Genomic DNA, 16,989 nt, shown 5'->3' on the forward strand with positions numbered 1-16,989 from the left:
AAAGTGATGGTTAATATGGCTAAAAAAACCTGCCAGAAAACACAGGTTACAAGTTCAGAAAAATACTCAGAAATTTTCAGTTCCTTTCAGGATAAGAAGAGAATTCCAGTAAGTTAGTTTGCAATGTTAAAAAAAAAAAAAAAAGAAGAAGAAGAAATAAAGAAAAAGAAAAAAAGTGGTCTTACCATGCAAATCAATTGCATTTAGAATTGACAGTGATTAAAGGTCACCTTATATTATGCCCTGAGTCTCAGGCTGGAATATTTCTGGATCTTAATTTGCATGGAAGGATTCACTATTGTTTATTAAGTTGTAGAGCTGAAAACCATTTAGAAAACAGCAGTGTAATACTTACATCTCTCTCCCATTGCCAGACATTTTGAATCCTCCAAAAGGACTTTGGGCATTTAAGGCATTGTAGCAATTTATCCTGTAACAGGAAGAGGCATTAAGTCCAGCTGCACTGCCAGAGAGACCTTTGGATAACTCAGAGAGAGGCTAAAACTTGTGGAGCTACAGACACTCTATACCTCTTAGTAATAACACACTTGTTTCATGTTGAAAAGAAATGAAGGATTTATGCTACAAAAACAACATTCTGCTTCTTACTCCTAAGGAGAATTGGATTTGACCTGTGAGGGCCAAAGGCGAGCACCATACCCTTGGACACAGCTTCAGTAATGAACTCTTAATCTGCTGCCAAACCTCAGTGCCAGTTTTTAACAAAGAGCTGTTAGATTTGAATTTTCCCTTTTTCTCCCTAATGTCTTGCAGATCCTTAGTTTACCTAGGTTTAACATACTAAATTGCAAGCTACTAAACTCTAGAGTTGGCATTATCTATTCCTAAAGACTGGAGAGGAGGTGTCCCCTCAGTTCCTTAATGCTGTAGAAAGTACACAATTCTTTGTGCCTTTAGCAGACTCCTCCCAGGATTCCTGTGCTCACCAGAAAGGATCGTTTATCCTGTTTGTTTTCAGCAAAGCCACTCAGCAGTGGCTGCCGTGCTCCTGGGAAGCAAGGTGCTTTCCAGCTGCACCAGCATTCCCCAGCAGTGAGCAGCCACAGCACCTCCCCACTGCTGTTCCATGGCTTGGCTAGTGATCCACCATGAAGGATGGGCTGCATAAATAGTCTTAACAAAGGGTGCAAAACTGAAGTGAAATGACGATAGCGAGTCAAACTCTTTTTATCTTCAAGAGTGGGAGTGGGATAACTTCTGCTTACCACACTGTCCCAGCCTGCATTGCTGAAGAGACTGTCAGGGCCTTGTTTATGTCGTTTGTAAATACAGCAGCTACCAGGCCAAAATCAGAATTGTTGGCTCTCTCTATAACTTCATCCATGGTTTTAAATCTCAGTATTTCTTGAACAGGCCCAAAAATCTGCAACAAAGATTAATAATTAATAAACCAGCCCCCTCAGAGGCATGTTATTAATGTTTTATTCTGCTTTTTAAATTATCTTCTCTCTCCTAATTATACTCTTTAAAATTTTCCCCAGCAAAATTTAGTGATAAATAGTGATAATATCTGTCTGTAAAACTGCATGATTCCCAAAGCAGTTCTCAGTGGAACCTCGTCCATTCTATCTCTGTCTCCTCTTTGATGTCTGAGACCTTACAGTCAATGAGCTTCATTACCCAACTGATGTTACTTGCTGTGTGCATAAGGAGTTCTGAAAAGATTTAGTTTTTTTAATATAGTGGTAATTTTCACTCTGAAACTTTTGTCTTAGGAATTAAACAAAAGAAAAAAGTAAAATTTAGGACATTCTAAAAGGATCTTGCCCACATGTGTGAATACCTCTTCCTTGGCAATCCGCATGTCATCTGTTACATTGGAAAACACCGTAGGTTCAATGAAGAATCCCTTTCTTCCCAGCCCTTTTCCCCCACATTCAAGTTTTGCTCCTTCAGTAATGCCACTTTGAATCAGTTCCAAGATCTTGTTGTATTGTTTTTTATCAATCTGAAAGAGAGAAGAAGCTGTTTGATGTGCAGACCATGTACTTGACCATATAGTCCAAATGGGTGTTTTTAGGCAAGTCATGTTCCAGTGAGTTGGTTCCTGCTTCCATTCACTGCTCTTTGAGCTGCAGATGCCAAAGTTCTACAAGCAGGTGCTGGTTGTAACCTTAGGCTCAGACTTCTTAAGGATATGTCACCTTATGTTTGTGGCTTAACACACTTGCTGAACAATCTAGTTTATAAGCACAAAAAAAGGAGATCATTAATTTTTGTCCCTGGTTAACTTCCTGAAAATGTTATAAGCCCAGCTGGTTATTAGTGGCAGGAACATTTTCTAAAGACTTATTTCTGATTATGCCCATCTTTTGCCTAGAGTTCCTGGATCTCCAAGCATAGTCATGGTTGTAGACAGTTCTTGAAAGTAAGTGCTCACAGAGACTTTTGAGAGCTTCTCGCAGCTTACAGCTGTATTTTGGGGGCTGAAGATCCAAGTCTTGCTCTTAAAACTGGGAGGCAAACATTGAGATTTTTTTATTTAACATGTCACAGCTGTACAGATTATTTACTCCTTTAGAATTCTAATCTTGAAAACATGTATTGTGTCAGCTACCCTGGACCCTGAGCGAGGGTGCACTGACTGACCTCTGCCTTAGTGGAGTTCAAACGACTCCAGGCACCTCCTGGGCTGTAGAGCCGAAGTCCTACTCCTTTACCTGTGGACCTTGTTCTGTAGTTGGGTCAAAAGGACTTCCCACAACTCTCCTTTTTGCACGTTCTACACTTCTTCTAACAAACTCTTCATAGATTGATTCTTCCACATAAATCCGTGAGCCTGCAGTACAGCATTGACCTTGATTGAAGAAGACCCCTTGGTGAGCTTGTTCCACAGCATAGTCCACTGAAAAACCAAGACAGCGCCTGTTGCACTGGAACACCGTAGGCAAATCTGCCTTTGCACCAGTGTTGTGTGTATTACACATTCATGAATCTTCAGAAGCAGGATTTGGTTAAATAAAACTAAATCAAAACATCCTATAGTTGTGTCAGGTCATAAATGAGGATGGTTTCCCTTAAGACAGTGCTTTAGCAGTCAATAGGTGTAGGGTATGCAAGAACAACTTCACCAGTGTCTTATATCCAGCAACATGTCATTCACCAAGTAAAACTCTTAAGGGAAGCAGGATGTGCCCCACATAAAGACATCTGACTGGATCTTTATAGGAGGGGAAAATTTGTCTGTGATCCCAAGCTGGGTTTAATACTTCATGTATGAGAATTGCAGCAAACCAAATACTTGGGAGAATTTTACTTTGATAGTGGCAATACCTGTCCTTCCCCAAAAGCCAGATTCTTTTCCTGCAACATGGAAGCTTCCTGTTGGTCCATGCAGATGACTGGGTAAGGCTTTAAAATTATAGGTCTGTTATAGACCTATATTATAAACCCTTGATTTCTACTCTGACTTCCTTGGAGGTACAACTAACACATTCTGTCCAAGCAGGAGAGAGGATCCAGTAATATTTAGACATTCAAGGCCACATTCTTACATTGGGTGTAATAACTGACTAGACAAGAATAATGAATTCATCCCTAAACAGTGATGCCCTGCAGCACTGTAATACCTCTGTTACCAGCTGTAGCACTTTGGAACATTGCTTAAAATATAATCTTTTATGGACTAAACAAAGCAACAGTGCTTTACTTTCAGCACATTCTAGACAACTGTGTCTAAAAGAAATGTCCTTTTCTGCCCTCAGTGTGGTCTTTAGAAAAATTATATGGGGTGTTCCCTGGACCACATTCAAATTTTCCCTGGCAGCTCCATGGAGATTGAAAGCACTAGTGGATAGCTGTGATTAACTAATGTTTCTTCCTCTATTGTTAAGAGTTTTTCACCATGAGGGGCTCTAACCATTCTTCTCTGGTTTTTTGGTGCACTAAACCTTCAACAGCTTTATCATGCTTTCTGCTAACTTTTGGCACACAGTGTTCCTCAAGCAGAACAAACAGCTCCTTTGGAATGGTGAGCCAATTGCTGTTTTTAAATAATCAGAGCTTTGAAGTCTTCATCTTAGGCCAAGTGCTGGAGGTTGTAATTGTGGGAAGACCAGAGAGCAGTTGTCCTTCCCCCGCGGAAGGTCATAATACAGACCTGCCCCTGGCACGTGTCACTCTGCTAGAAATGTTTAGGTGATCAAGTCGGAGTTAGTAGGTGAGGGACATTTGAGGTGTGGTGATATCTAGTGGGAGGTGGAGATGAGTAACTGAGGTAGAAGACTGTAATATCTGTGTCTGGCTCCAGCTGACAAGAGCTTTTTTAGCTTACCAGGATGACTGTGACTGAAATTTCAATCCTCGACTTGGTAAAGCATTTCTACGTAGAAAAGCTGCTGGAAGTTGTCAAGCTTTCCCTAGTTTTTCAGATATTGATAAGTTTTGAAAATGGATACAGGATTGTAACCATCTCTTGTAATTCATGCTATTCAAAACCATTCTATTCACTTCCCCCTTTTAAATTAGAAGACCAAATCCTTATGTGTCTATTTATTGGGGTTGCAAAGTTCTCAGAAAAGGCATTGAGTACAATGTGCCTGCATACAGCCTGAAACAAGAGCTCAGAGCAAGGTGTGAACCATCTCATTCATCTTAACGGGGTGTTAACTTCAAAACCTCCTGCTGACAATTTAGATATCAACATTTTAACTGTTTAATTGCTGATCATTTAAGCAGAAACTTCCAGTTTGTGTTTATATCCTATCCTAAACAGCTGTCCTGTACCTTCTCAGGTGCCAAAAATCTCAGCTGCACAACATCATACATCTGCCAAAATTTTCAACTCCCTGCTAACAGTGGCAGTGAGCATATTTCAATACACAATTCTTCAGTTGTGAAAATTTTAAAAATTGAATAATCTCCCTTTATAGCTATTTAACAAAGGAATACTGCACTGATTAGATTAGCAAGTCAAGTGTACATAAAAGCCCTCCCTTTTTATAATTGCTGTGAAACAAAAAAATCACAGAATTTCCGGATTTAAAGCACTAAATCACCTTGCTGCAGAGCACAGGATGGCAAATGTGTGTGGGACTATGACTGTGAAAAATGCCATGTCTGTATGCTTGGTTATAACCTTTTTTCTGCTTCCTTGTTGACTATGAATCTGTGGGTTCAAACGTTGTATTTTTATAAAAGATATCACACCTTAGGTTGCTTCTGTAAGATTGAAAAGTGCCATTAGATACAGCTGTATTGCTTCACTTCACTTTGTATGAAAGATAAAATTAGTTAAAAAAAAAAAAAGGAAAAAGACATCATGCAAACATGTTTTTAAGAAAAATATGGAAGTGCTGACTTACAATCAGCATCTGCGAAAATAATGTTTGGGCTTTTCCCACCCAGCTCCAGTGTGACTCTCTTCAAATTACTCCTTCCAGCTGCTTCTTGGATCAGCTTCCCAACCTGAAAGGAAATGGAGACATTTTACAGGGAATGTAGTCATACAGTTCATTTTAACAGCCAGCGTTGGCTATCAGTAGAGCAGAGCTTTAAATAATCCAGCAGGTTCTTCGTTCCAAACATATTCTCATCAGTAGTGGACAGCTTTCCATTTTTTTCCCCTAGAAATTGAGAGGGGATAAGGCACAGCACAAAGTTTGTGTACCATTCACCCATATGTAGCTATGTTAAAATGGCTTGGGGCTTTCTTTTAGGGCATTTTAGGAGGGCTGAATTAGAAATTTGAAAGGGATGTAACTAGAATTACTTCCATCCAAACCACTGACATGTTCACAAGGCTTAATATGTCAAATTCTGATGAAATCATCCTCCTCCTCTGCAGGATTAACAGAACAGAGCAGAATAGCAAGTAGGGCAAGAAGTTACAAAAGCATCATCCCACACCTGACCCGCAGCTGCACTACAGATAATCTTAATATGGGTTGAGGAGGTCAAAATCACCTCCAAAATGTCTTTGTAGATTGTGGGGTCATCTGGAGCAGCCACAAATTGCAGATCTCACCAATGAACATGAGAGTAGATTAAATGGAGTAGCAATCTGACAGCTACAGATTTGACGTGCTTCCACATCAGTACAGTTGGAGGGGCAGCTGTGCTCCCTGGAAATTCTCCTCTCCCTGGATCAACAAATCCAAAATAGATCAAATTTTATACAATTGCAGTGTAACTGTGTCCATTTTGCAGCTAAGGAAGTAATCACAAGTAGAGTTAGGCTCCTACATGTTAAAACACAGGATTAAAAAAGTACCTATTGAATATTGAGAAGCCTAAGAACCTAGGTAAGTGCTTTATTTTAACTGGGACATGTTTTAATGTCACACAGAAAGTTAGAGGTGAAGTGAGATGGGAGTGAGTCCAGAGCTGAGCTTTTTTCTCCATGTAGTACTCTGGTCTCTCTATCTGTTTTCTATTTCTAAGGTTATGTGAGTGAGATTCCCTGCAACAAGGGGTTAATGGATGAGAAGCTGAACCTCTTAGAGAACTGAAGGCAGTCTGCTAGAGAAAGTTAAGTCAGCACTGGAGTAATCAGAAAGCAAATGAAACAGAAACCAGGGCCCCCAAAGAAAAAAAAAAACAAAGGAAAACCCCCACAGGATAATGAAGGAATTGTGAACCACTTCATGTACCTTTGTGATTAACTGTTTATCTGGTGATACCATAGTTGAGTGTGACTGAGGTTTTTTCTTTAAAAAAAAAAGAAAAAGCTTTTTTTCTTTACCCCTGTATTGATGGAATGGAGTGTTGACATTATCATGAAATTCCTTGCATATCCCCTTAATTGGAGCTGATTTTATTGCTATGTTTGACTGACAGCCAGAAGTGAACCTGAAAAAAAAAGATCCTTTCTGCCTTCCACCCCCACCACATACATCGAGCACATCATCTGGAAATTCCAGCCTCTCAAACTGTGCTGAAAATATACACTGGAAACCAGAGTGCTGTGTTTATAGCCAGTGCCAGCCAATGCCATTCACACCCTCACTGCCTTGAACTTCCTTCTTTCAAAGAACAACAACCAGCTATTTCCCCTCAAAAATTCACAAAGAGCAGGACAGATCAAGGAAGCCAGAGCTCATCTCTCTTCCTTCCATTCTACTTTAATGTCAAAACACTTTTGTACATGTAAGTAAAGATTTTGAAAGGATTCCATGCAAACAAGTGATTGACAAGTATGCAAGTCCAAGTACAGTATATCTGGCAAATATTAAAGTACAAAGGGCTTTGAGACAGTGGTGTTAATTTGGAAAAGCGTAGTCTGAAGTATTTTTAATACAGGAAAGTTGTTAAGTGTCCAAGTAAAAACTTAATAGAAAGCTTCACTGTGTCTTTCCTGTTAGAGATCAGTGTAGACATCAGGATGGTGGGGCTCATGCTGCTCAGCATTTTTGTTCACTGTGCTCCCATTGTGCCCTGTGCGCTTACAAGTTGAGAAAAGTCTTAGGGAAGGCACCAGCACCGCGGTTATTTAGTGACAAAGGCGGCCTTTTGTGACTGACCCTCTCTTTATGGAGAAAGACAGCATGAAAAGGATAAGTGATAGTGTTGCAATCTGCATGGGCTTTCAGGACGCGCTTCCCGCGGTGTCTCTCAGCTCTATCCCTGAGCTCCCAATAGGCAGCACAGCCTGGAGAGGGAACGCTGGAAGAGAGGACTCCCCCACAGATAATGGAGCTGTGTGATTATTCAGCAAGAATGTTGGCAGAGAAAGCCCTGACTCCCCATCCTTGTTTTGAATAGGCTTCAAGATTGATATCAGGAGTATCCCTGGATAGTTTGTGAAGCACCATAACCTTATAAGCTGCATGGAGGGTGAGGCAGATGTAATTTGGTCCATCTCAAAGAAAACAATTTGTTAGGCAGACCAATAACATCAAAGATTAAAAAAGGATTTTGAGGCACCCCTGTATAACAAAGCTATTTGAAGGATAGTCCTGGAAGGGTCTGTTTCTGGACTGTGAATGGTGTGGCATTGGGCAGTGAGAATGTATCATGATCTAAAACATTTAATTGTTGTTTATGCATTCTCTGTATGGAAGTTTAATGTTTCTTTCAAGAAGAGGCTTAAGCAGTCACATTTTAAATACCTCATGCAGAAATTTTAAAGTTTGTTGCCTTTCATGTTCTCTTAATTTTCTGTTTTCAGACAGAAACCTGTATTTCTAAAGCATACAGGTGGGTTTGCCTGTTACTGTTAAAGCACTGAAAGTCTCAGGAGTCAAAAGCAAACCTCCAAGGTTTGTGGTACTTTCTCTTTAGCTCTGTCATTTGGAATGTCTGGGTTCTCCTTTGCTCTGAACCTTCCTTTGCTCACAGATAAACAGTAAGTCATCAGAGAACACCTGAATGCAGGGGAACTGCAGTCTAGCTGAACAGCAGGTGATTTTCTTAACACTGCCACAGACAAGACAGTGAAGGGAAGAACTGCACAAGGAGATGTATAGATTAAAAGATTCCATGAATGCTGCACAATTTGACAGAGGAGAGATACACATCATCAGTTAGTTAGGCATTTGAAACAATACCCCGTATACCTTTATTGGGATATTAAGACAATATCTGAAGAAGAGTAAGTGGTTAAAGTTACAAGAGATTGATTAAGTTTTGGGGAGATGGTGTGGCCAAACAGAAATGTTCAGTGTTTTCTGGAAGTACAGTTTTCTCTCTCCAGCTATTGTGGTACTGGATGTCAGTGTTTTGGCAAAACCCTCAAACCCATGCTGCTGTTGCTCAGTCTGCCTTATTTTTTAAGAATTCTAGATTATATGCAAAATCTTTCTGAGAAGCATTTTAGAATCTCATGATGTGTTCAGGGTGTGTCTCTTGCAAGGACAAGTAAATTTGAAATACTGGCACAAAGAAGAGCAGCTTTATTCGACTGTGCAATGCCCTGTGTGAGGAGCAGCCCTGCAAAGAGCATACTGAATAGTGCAGCACAAGTGAAAAGGCAATCCCAAACACAAATTCCTGGAGAGAATCCTAAGCTATAAATGGGTCATTTGTTAGATCCTGGCCCCATGGAAGTCTGTGGCTAAACTCTTGTTAACGTTGATAGGACTGATACACCATCCTATTTGTATTGGGTTTAAGAAGGTGATTCCTTTTGACATACATCTTCCATAAGCAAAGAGGCAGAACAGTTGCCCAGGAACAGCTTTCTAAATGCTACCAAAAACACAAAAGAAGGAAAAGAGTAACAACTTCTTCTCATTCAGGAGGCAGAAGCTGTCCAAGATATGATCCAAAAGATTCCACAGAAGCAGGAATGAATGCTAATGTAGCCTCCCTAAATCCTTACAGAGGGCATGTGTGTAACACCATTAGCTCACAGACTTCTCTAAACAGGTTAAATCACCTTTAGGATTCTTATTGCTAAAGTAGAAAATGCCAGATTGCAATTCTTCATGAAGCCTAAAACCAGCAAGTGATTGTGTGATCCAGGAGAGCTCACACAGCTCAGTGCCTGTGCAGTAGGAAGACATTCTGTCTACATCATGCATTGGGACAGTCATCTCACTTCGGAAATGAAAGGAGAATCCTGCTGAGTAAATTAGAATCAGTGGTAATACAGCTGTTAGCTACAAACATTTGTTTGGCATGAATCAATCTCAACTCTCCTGTAGTTTGCTTTGATGGTCTCTCTAGTATCTTGTTGACTAATGATGAGATCATGGTTTGTTAATCTAAGTGCATAAAGAAAACATTCTGCCAAGCAAAATGCAGACTCTTTTGCTGGGGTTTATTGCAGTTGTTTATAGACATTTTGTTTACACAGGCATCCAAAACAATTTGTTGGATATTTATTTGGGTTACTCTACTAAACTGCCTGAACACAGACCTGAATCCTATCTTAAATCTGTCTGCATTTTAATGGCTCATAGTTTGAACAAAGTGGAAACCAGCCACTTAGGATATATTTCTTGTTGGCCAGAACTTCAAATGTTTTGTGTGCTATCTGTAATTCCCATCTTGAGAGCATTTAACTGTAGGGAGCTGTAAACCACTCTGATTTGGAGGTTACACAATTGGTTTTAAACAGAAGTTATTAGAACTCATTAAACTTTTGCAACAATTAAAATACAATTTTTATCCCAGGCAGGGCTTTAAATCTGCATTTTAAAAAATTTATAACTTCTTACTCTCCATAATCATCTCTAATTTTAAACCCAGAGCATACTGCCCTCAACTGTTCCCTGTGCACCAGGAACTTACAGATACACCATCCTCACACACAGTCCCAGTTCAGATGGAGCACACAGGTACTGGCTTGGGCAGACAGCTCGCAGTGGTAGAATGGCTGTATTTACAAAGCCTTAACTGAGCTCACAGATTTGAATGGAAATAAAGGCAAATGAAGAGTAAACCTGCTTCTGATGGCTACTTTTCTCTGATATTTGAAGGCCTGTCACCTTTTTTGCATAGCAAAAGTTCTTTTAGCAAATAAGAAGGTAATATGAAGAAACTCTCTGCCTTTCTGGTATGTGCAAAAATTGTCCCCTCATCAGCATTTGTCTTGAAATTACATAAAGCCCAGTGTTATTTCACTGGGGACGAGACTTGTAGAACGTCTGCTGTACTTCTGAGCTTTGGAGCCTAACAGCAGACACATGGGAATGCCAGACATCCTGAGTTTGGATCTGTTCTTAAACTCAGAAATTGTAAAATACTATTTAATTAAATTGTTGCTAGTAATTTTTTTAAAGGAACTTAGTGAAGAAGCTGAGGCAGAGAGGGGCAGTGCAAAAGGAAAAGGCATGTACAGTAAACAACAGGGATAGTGGGACACAGCTGAGCTTTACAGTACCTCTCCCATGGTCCCAGTGAGTTTCACCCTGCAGTTTAGATCAAGGAGAAATTCAGTAAGATGTAATGAGATATGTAAATTGATTATGGACTTTCAAGGGAAGGTAGGAAAAGGATAAGAGCAACTGTTAACATGGTCATATTGGCTGGAAAAAAGTTTGGTTATGGCAGTTTAAATTTCATCTGATTGTGGAAGATGAGGGAAAAAAGTGTCAGTGAAGCCTGAGAGGAGATTGCTGTAATTAAGGAGGATCATGGATTAGTCCTGGTTCACTAAAACCAACACAGTAAAAATAAACATTTTGGTTCAAATGCCTATACCAAACAGGCTGCTGAAGAGTGCACCGAAGCAAGCAGAGAAGCCAGGAAAGCTACTGGAATCAAAGGAGACACGGTGTTTTTAGGTGGGCTTTCACACTCAGTATGATTTTATTTCTTTCAGTGTGACAGTTGTCAGAGTGAAATCCATAGCCTGCCAGGTGTTTGCAGAACCCTTCCCCTTCCTAGTGAGCTGTGGAGGGAAGAGTTTTGAGATCCGTGCACTACGGGATTGGGAGAAGGAGGTGATCCACATGAGAGTGTTTCATAAGAAGCAGGTAGGTTGAGGGATGAAAGAGTTGGCAGACTATTTTCTTCAATGTGTGTAGCTAACCCATAAAAGGAGGGGCAGCAGGAAAGAGGGAGAGAAGTGAAATCAAACAGTAATGGTACCACAGAAAAAGAGCTCTTCAGGATTTTTAACATATTATTTTGGGGGGCAGTGTGTGAAAAGTAAAAATCAGTATTAAAAAAAAATTCAGAGCACCTGAGAATCTAAAAACCAGAGAAGAGAGTGCACACTGGATAGCTCTAAACTAGAAATCAGAAGCAGAAGATTGAAATAATTTCTGTGTTGTCACTGCATGGGCACAGGCTTGACGTGTCCCAGTCATAAGTGTCAAGAGGTACTGGACTAATGCACGGGTGACAAGGCCATTGGCACATGGAATACAAGTGTCCACATGCACCTCTGGGCTCAAGAACTCTGTGAGTTGATTGTCAGAAGTTGTGAGGCTGCAGCAAGGAAAGGATCACTCTACACATGCTCTCTTCTTCTGTGAGCATCTGTTACTGGTCGTGTTGCAAGATAAGGTGCGAGGCTGGAGGGCTCTGTGGTGTGGCTGTGTCAGGCTTTATTGAGGTGAGGTCATGAACTTGGCCTTTTGGCTCATATTTCTATGGATTGGGTTCTACAAATTTTGGAAAACATTAGCATTCAATTTTTTTTTTTTTTTTTTTTTTTTTTTTTTGTAGTAGGAGCAGCCTGTTTTCTGCCTTTCAAGAATCCTGCAGGAAAAAGATAGTAATAGCCCAGTTTTGTGATTTTTACAGGCAAATGGGGAGTTTTCAGTAGCTATAAGTATACTTCAAAGGTAAAGAACTTATATAAAAGAACCTCATGGTGAAAATTTGAGAAAAACCTGTGCTTCAGAATCTCAGTTTGAAGATCTTTGTGTTTGTACTGACAGGTTTTATCATTACCTTGCCCATCATTAACTGCCTTAACTAAGACATGGATGGAATGGAGGAATGGAGTTAATACATGATGTTTATACACCTAATGGCTATCAGAAATCCCCATCACTGGAGTGTACAGTTGACATGCTTCAGACAAGTACCAGAGAGACAAAATATTTCCATTATTATTCCACTAGAAATTGAAATCTGTTTTGGAGAAATCAGAGACTATATTCCGGCCCATATCAGAACGTAGTGTTTAAAATGTTACAATGTTGACTTGCTGTTACAAAAATTCAGTGTTACAGGAAATCAGAAACAATATGGAATAGTTTACACTAACTCTGCATTAAAACGATCCATCTGTTCTTGCTTTAGGTTCTTAGAGAATTGCTTTTTCATCTCTGTAATGCTTTTCACTTCCTATTAGTAAGGCTTTTAAAGGTAGGTACTGAGTTAGTATAAAACCCACAGCTTTTGAGTTTAAACGCCTATTAAAACTAAAGCTGTCTGGAACTACAATAAAAATTTATTTTGGCTACAAGAGACAACTTTGAAACCTAACCCATCTGTATTTTTCCTCTTCCAAACAGTGCAACATCCTGTATAATAGAATATTTATCTTAAACAGAGACCACATATCTTTATGAAAACAATTGTTTCAACTTAATTTATGGGGGGTAATCAGCTCATATTAAAATTTTCAATATTCCAGGATGCTAATCTTAATTGGATACAGGAGATGTAATGACTAGAGTAATTCCATGGAATAATCTGAAATCTGATGTAGCCCTTGACTTAGAATGTAACCTGTGTATATTAGAATCTGAAGTTGTCATTAAAAAATCATGTACAGGCAGATAGTAATTGCAAAACAACTGTGTGTGCAAATTAAGCATACGACTGCAGCTACATTTCACTGGTAATTTAGGCTTGTGTGTGACTTGCAAACTCAATTACAGAATAATTCCACCAGAATGATTCATTTGAAATATTGAGCTGGTCTCTGCAATCCTTGAGCCCACCAGGGAGATACCCACATTGTATCTAGCAGGGCTGCATGGTCAGTGAATTTATCAACACAAGTTAAAAAGCAAATTGCCTCACTGTGAAGAGCAGTATCCCTGTATAAAGCAGGGATGCATAAAGCCTTCCACTGCCACGAGTGGGAGTCAAACATATCAAAGAGAGACTAGATCCCTGGGGTTTAGCTCCCTCCATACAATAGTTTGTCAGATTTTGAATTGAAAAGGGCTGGGTTTAGCACTCTCTAAATATAACCAGCCCTGAAACTCCCACAGAGATTCCTTTCTGTCTGCCTTCAGACGATGAGATAAGGCCCCTTCTCCTGTGACTTCAGTCTGGAGTACCTCTGTCATCCCCACCCCAACCCTGATAACAGCCAGCTTGGCACATATTTGAGAGCAAGATGTGATGAGAGTTTTGGGGGTTAGTCTTGCTGTAGACTGCAGCCTTCATCTTCAGAGTGAGACTCCTGTCTAACATCTGCAGCATAGTCTCATAGCAAGACATTTTGGCATCCAGGAGACAACTGACTCCTTTCATCCTCTGGCCAGCTTCTTTCCATCATTTTGGGAACAGACACCTTGGACAATCTCCTTTTCTCCCTGCATTCTTTCCTTTTTAGGCCTCCTCCTCATCCTCAATATACTTGAATGCAGCATCAAAGTTGAAGTATATTTGCACAATTTGCTCCCTTCCTCTCCCTTTTCCCCAAGTGCAGCAGGATACACAAATTATGGATGTTAAAGCAGCACTTATGTGTGCTATGATATACACGGGATGTTCTGCCTACTTGCATGTGATTCACATCCTCATAAGCCCACAGGAAATCCCAGCAATATTTTTCCAGGCATATCTCCTGTGCTGAGGTGCCGAGCACAGCAGGGGCTGGAGGAAAGGAGCCATTTGTGCTTGGGAAGTCCTGTGGTACATAAGTTTAGCTGGGAAGGACAGACCACTGTTATTTAGATGGAGCTCTTTTACTCAGTAACAGTAAGAAATGTAGTATAAGGGCTGAAGCATTTATTCACATTTTACAGTAATGTGTTAATCCTCTTACCTCAGTGGATCCCGTGAAAGCAATTTTATCAATGCCAACATGAGAGGCTATGGCTGCACCAACAATTGGACCAAATCCTGGCAAAATATTGACAACTCCTGGTGGAAAGCCAGCCTGTCAAAATAGGAATGAATAAAGGTAAACATGACTTATGAAAACCGATAGAGCATGTTAAACCAGGCATGTGCTGGTACTTCCTTCCCTCCAAGGATAGACAGACATCACTCCCCTCAATTATTCTTACCTCCTTGATGAGGGCACCCATATAGAGAGCACTGAGTGGTGTTTGTTCTGCTGGTTTAATAACTACTGTATTGCCACAGCACAGAGCTGGAGCAATCTTCCATGCAAACATCAGCAGGGGGAAGTTCCACTGTAGGGAAAAAAAAAGTTGATAGATGGAAAAATATTGCCGTGGTGTTTTGTTTTCAAGATGTCAAGCTGATACCTCACTTATTTCTCAGGCTGATCCTCAGCATAAATCTTTCCCAGCACAAAGCACGGATTTTTTTAAATTACTGCCATTAAGAAAGCAGCAACAGTGACTTTTTAGTTCTTTCTCTCTTGTTCAAAGAAATACAACCTCCACCTGCAATCTCCATTAAGAAAATATTATGTTATCTGTCGATTTTTTTAAGTCACAATTTTTTTATTTAATTTACTGTTTTGCTATTGGCACTTTTAATTCCCCCATGAAAATAGTTCTTGCTTCTGATACATTTGGATGTTTGTTCATTTTTGGATGTAAATTTCATATCCCTGAATACATCTTAAGATATAAAATTTATACTCAAAATGATATAATCCTTAATTGAAGGAATTACAATAAAAAGTCCATAAATGTCAATGGTCAGTCAAAGCATTTAATTTTTTTGAAGACTTCCTACTGAGAAATTTATATGGAAGATGTTAAAAGAACAGTAAAAAAAAAGTTGAGAAATTCTTTGCTGATACAAAATTTTGTATTGTTATTCATTACAACTTCATTTAACTGCAGCAGATGCTGTAGTGAATTATATTAGTTTGATGCACAAACATGCTGTGGATAAAGATAAAAGTAATGAGCCTTTTGCACAAAGGCCTGGTCCTAGCAGGTTAAGTGGATAGTCCTGCTGATTTTAGTGAAAATGTCACAGCAATAAAATAACTGTGTTTGCACAATCATTCTCACAAATGCATACAACAGTCTCTTTTAGAAGGAGAATAGAAAATATCAGTCACAGAGTCAGCCACTGGCCAGAATGTGTTGCTGCCTGATGCATATCAGCTGCCACTCTCACAGACATCTCTTTAGCCCCTGGCTAGCTTGAAAAAATACACAACTGTCTTTCCTTCACCGAACACCCAATTTTTTACTCCCTCTGTTGTTTATAAACTCCGGAGACAAAGTGATGTTTTAATTCCATCTCCAGTACATAAACCTGGGAGGGGAGCTGTAGGGCCAGCAGTGTGCTAACAGCCTGCAGTTCTAATGGCATTGCAAGGAGAGCTCACAGCAGTTTTATAGGGCACTATATAGCCCTGTTTATGCTACAGCACTGCCAAAGAGCACATGTTTTGATGGAAGCTGGGATGTGAAAGAGGATGAGGAGTTCAGTGTTAGACTTGCTGTTTAATTTTATTTTTGAATAATGTATTTGCTCATGGAATGGCCAAGCACATGCAGTGGCCTGGGCTGTCTGCTGGAGCTGGTAGCATGGAGGAAATACAGAACAGATCAGCAGTGGTGTTAGGATAGATGGATATGACAGCCATCTTCAGGCTTTGGAGGACAAAAGTGAGGGAAGAACGAACATATATCGTAGATGGCTGGGTACCCTGAACAAAGTTTTACACATCTAAACTAAATGAATCCTGCTTTTGGCCTGTGGCCAAGTTTCTTCAGCAGATCTGTCAGTTAAGCTCAATGAAACAAGCATAAGAGATGTCCAGCAACACTGGGGTTAGGTGTTGGGGTTGTTATTTAGTAAATGCTTATCCATGTGCCTGGCTGAGAAATGGGGACAGAGCTGTGGAATCTTTCATTCATAAGGACCAAGTTAGGAGAGTGCGTAGGTGTTTGCAGGACGGCTGTAGCCACAGACTCTCTGAGTCATTGCATGTTTCTGTGGGTTTCTGCCGAGTGCCAAACACAAAAGCCACCCCTTAACAAAGACATGAAATAACAACAAATCTAAATAGGGAAAAAGGGCTTAACATTGTTAAAGTAATCTTTTCTGGCTGCTCCTCTTGTAATAGAATTGCTCCGTGTTTCTGTTTAGTGGCTTTGTGGTAACATGAACAAAATAAAAAATCGACATCAACAAAAATTTCTGAGAATGGCCTGATCAGTCCCCCAGTGTTTTGTCAAACAAAAAAGCTTCCATGCAATATTTTAATAGCTATATGTAAGCCTCCCACTGAAATTTCTGCCAAAGCTGGTTAACTGGCTCTTCTGAAAAAGTTATCCTCTCAGTGCAATTCCCATGCAATGTTCAGCAAGATTTTATTATGAGGGTGTCTGTTGGGGTGTAGGGGGGAGTATTGGATTTGATGAAATGATGTGTTTCTCTCTCACAACAAATAAAACAAACATTTCATGTCTTCTATTAGCTACACAATGTTAATTGCAATGATATGTCTCC

General features: G+C 39.9%; 1 protein-coding gene across 2 annotated transcripts in view; it reads right to left on the reverse strand.

Moving 5' to 3' along the window:
- ALDH1A2 (aldehyde dehydrogenase 1 family member A2) overlaps positions 1 to 16,989 on the reverse strand; it is a gene marked incomplete at its 5' end in the record, with an annotated part of 51,367 nt that overhangs the window by 3,675 nt on the left and 30,703 nt on the right. The window contains 7 exons of one of the 2 annotated variants that reach the window (XM_082290835.1): positions 356 to 430; positions 1,227 to 1,384; positions 1,805 to 1,969; positions 2,682 to 2,866; positions 5,325 to 5,427; positions 14,366 to 14,479; positions 14,610 to 14,738. In XM_082290835.1, coding sequence (XP_082146961.1) covers positions 356 to 430; positions 1,227 to 1,384; positions 1,805 to 1,969; positions 2,682 to 2,866; positions 5,325 to 5,427; positions 14,366 to 14,479; positions 14,610 to 14,738 — 929 coding nt within the window. The remainder of the gene's footprint in view (positions 1 to 355; positions 431 to 1,226; positions 1,385 to 1,804; positions 1,970 to 2,681; positions 2,867 to 5,324; positions 5,428 to 14,365; positions 14,480 to 14,609; positions 14,739 to 16,989) is intronic. The other variant, XM_082290836.1, reaches the window with a different exon arrangement.

Source organism: Coloeus monedula (assembly GCF_965178545.1).
Source record: "Coloeus monedula genome assembly, chromosome: 14".
Taxonomy (NCBI): domain Eukaryota; kingdom Metazoa; phylum Chordata; class Aves; order Passeriformes; family Corvidae; genus Coloeus; species Coloeus monedula.